We start from the raw sequence: 2,264 nt of genomic DNA, 5'->3' as shown, positions 1-2,264 counted from the left end.
TGAAAACAAGGCTGTCTTCGATGGCCGACGACTTGAGACACCGTTATTTTGATGAAGGCACCATGAAGGCTTTCGGTGTCGCTTTACCTTCGGGGGACATCGTTTTTGGAGTAGCTACAGGCTAGAGGGATGGGTCAGGATGGACCGTTTATGAAACGTGCGAACATTTTATTTGAAGGGTACGAAACATTTTGAAGGCTGCATAGGATGGACCGTTGAACCCCACGTGCACGCAATCACGCAACAAACCCGGCCGGATGAGTCCTCTTTATCCAAAATCTCCGGAGTTGAAAGAGCCTTCAGCGCCATGGCTCCGTCATCAAAGGATCGGCCGCTCCGTCTCAGTTGACCACAGTGCAAAGTATGTATGCGCACCCTCTCCGTGAACAAGTTGCCGCCACGTTCGCCTCCATAATTCGTGTGTGCACGACTAAACGTATTCGCTCCCACGTTTATAACACCTAGACCTTCCTTATCCTATATATACCAACCAACCGAACCACCCCAGTCCTGCAAGCAACGAACACCGAGTTCTTGGTACTACAACTCAGCAAACCTAGCTAGCCCGTTGGCTTTCTGTCTCCTGACTGATAGATCATCAATGGCGGCTAGTCGAGGCACACTGCTGTTGGCGACGGTGCTCGTCATCCTATCGCTCTTCGTAAGCCCCATCTCCGGCTACTGGAAGGCGAGCCGCACCCGCACCAGGCGCCCTAGCAGCCGCCGGTCCTGGTCCTCCGGCGGCGCGACGTGGTACGGGAGCCCTTACGGCGCCGGCAGCGACGGTGAGCCTCGCGTACATTCACGGAATATATACACGTACTGTAAGACCGAGCCTTACTCTTTTTCCCGTGGACGAAATGCAGGTGGCGCGTGCGGATACCAAAGCGCCGTCGGCCAGCGCCCGTTCTCGTCGATGATCGCCGCCGGCGGATCCTCCTTCTTCAAGAGCGGCAAAGGCTGCGGTGCATGCTATCAGGTACGTAGATCGGTCGGTATATGCATGTGATCACATCTACGTAGCACTTTCATGTGAATCAACGTGCAAAGTGGATGTACGCTACAGGTCAAGTGCACCGGTAACAAGGCCTGCTCCGGTCGCCCGGTGACCGTCGTCATCACCGACTCCTGTCCCGACGGCATATGCGCCTCGGAGGATCATTTCGACATGAGCGGCACCGCCTTCGGCGCCATGGCCAACCGAGGGATGGCCGACCGCCTCCGCTCCGCCGGACAACTCAGGATCCACTACGCGAGGTGAAGATATGCATTTTGATCTGACAGTCGTAGAGTGTGCTTGCTGAAGGCGTGCGTGCGTGACACTGGTTAGTTAATTTGCTCAGGGTTCCCTGCAAGTACAACGGGATGAACATTGTCTTCAAGGTGGACGCGGGCTCCAACCCGTTCTACCTCTCCGTGCTGATCATGTACCAGGCCGGCGACGGAGACCTCTCCGCCGTCGACATCATGCAGGGCGGCTGCGCGCCGGGCCACCACAACGACCACGGCCAGCCGTGGATGGCGATGAAGCAGTCCTGGGGCGCGCTGTGGCTCCTCCAGTCCAACAACGGGAAGCCTCTCCAAGCCCCGTTCTCGTTCCGGCTCACCTCGGGTTCCGGCAAGGTGCTCGAGGTCACTAACGCCATCCCTTCCGGCTGGACGGCCGGCACGTCCTACAGCTCCTCGGTGAACTACGCCAGCTAGGGCGGCTGGCGCCGACTGTATGCCCTTAGATCTGGTTCTGCAATTTGTGAGTTTTTACCTTGTCAAAGGCCCGTATCCGGTAATCGGCATCCATGCGCGCGCGTCCGGGAATTGTGAGCGGCCGCGTCAGAAGAGGAAGAAAGTCAAGTGTTTTTGTGTTTGTGTTCTTCGCTCTTCCCTCTCCGAGGCCACTGCCTTGCAGTTGTTTCCCTAGTGATGATGTCTTCTTCTTCAGTTGTAGTCACAGCAAAGGATCGATGCTGATGCAGCAATAGATGCGATGTTTCTTGGGTCCAATTATCGCTCAGGCTTTGGTTTGCGAGTGCTAAAATTTGGTAAACGAAAAATGGCCACGAAATCAGAAAAAAAAAACTAGTTAGCTAAAAGCGGGAAATATGCAAAAGCTGATAAACAAACGGGATCACCAACGTTTCACCGTAATGCCAAATACATAAAAAAATGTTTTACTTGGATTCTGAACTAGAAGAACACAAATAAACAAAAGGAGGAAAAATAATACAAATAATGACAAAACAAATTGCACAAGTGCAGAATTAAAA

The 2,264-nt window shown here is 53.8% G+C and overlaps 1 protein-coding gene across 1 annotated transcript; it reads left to right on the top strand.

Annotated features, from left to right (window-relative positions):
* The first annotated feature begins 519 nt into the window (after positions 1-519).
* LOC123430689 (expansin-B5-like) lies at positions 520-2,001 on the top strand. Its single transcript, XM_045114536.1, has 4 exons — positions 520-785; positions 867-979; positions 1,067-1,257; positions 1,344-2,001. The coding sequence occupies exons 1-4, from the start codon at positions 602-604 to the stop codon at positions 1,702-1,704; spliced, it is 849 nt and encodes a 282-aa protein (XP_044970471.1). The 5' UTR covers positions 520-601; the 3' UTR covers positions 1,705-2,001.
* The last annotated feature ends 263 nt before the right edge of the window (positions 2,002-2,264 follow it).

This window comes from Hordeum vulgare, chromosome 2H (genome assembly GCF_904849725.1).
Source record: "Hordeum vulgare subsp. vulgare chromosome 2H, MorexV3_pseudomolecules_assembly, whole genome shotgun sequence".
NCBI lineage: Eukaryota > Viridiplantae > Streptophyta > Magnoliopsida > Poales > Poaceae > Hordeum > Hordeum vulgare.
Note: the sequence above shows the minus strand (reverse complement) of the source record. Positions and strands in the feature narration are given on the sequence as shown.

Excerpts from the sequence above, each read along its gene's own strand:
- LOC123430689 (XM_045114536.1), top strand. The coding sequence starts at position 602 with ATGGCGGCTAGTCGAGGCACACTGCTGTTGGCGACGGTGCTCGTCATC. Across the intron at positions 786-866 it reads TTACGGCGCCGGCAGCGACG|GTGGCGCGTGCGGATACCAA; the intron begins GTGAGCCTCGCG and ends GACGAAATGCAG. Across the intron at positions 980-1,066 it reads GCTGCGGTGCATGCTATCAG|GTCAAGTGCACCGGTAACAA; the intron begins GTACGTAGATCG and ends TGTACGCTACAG.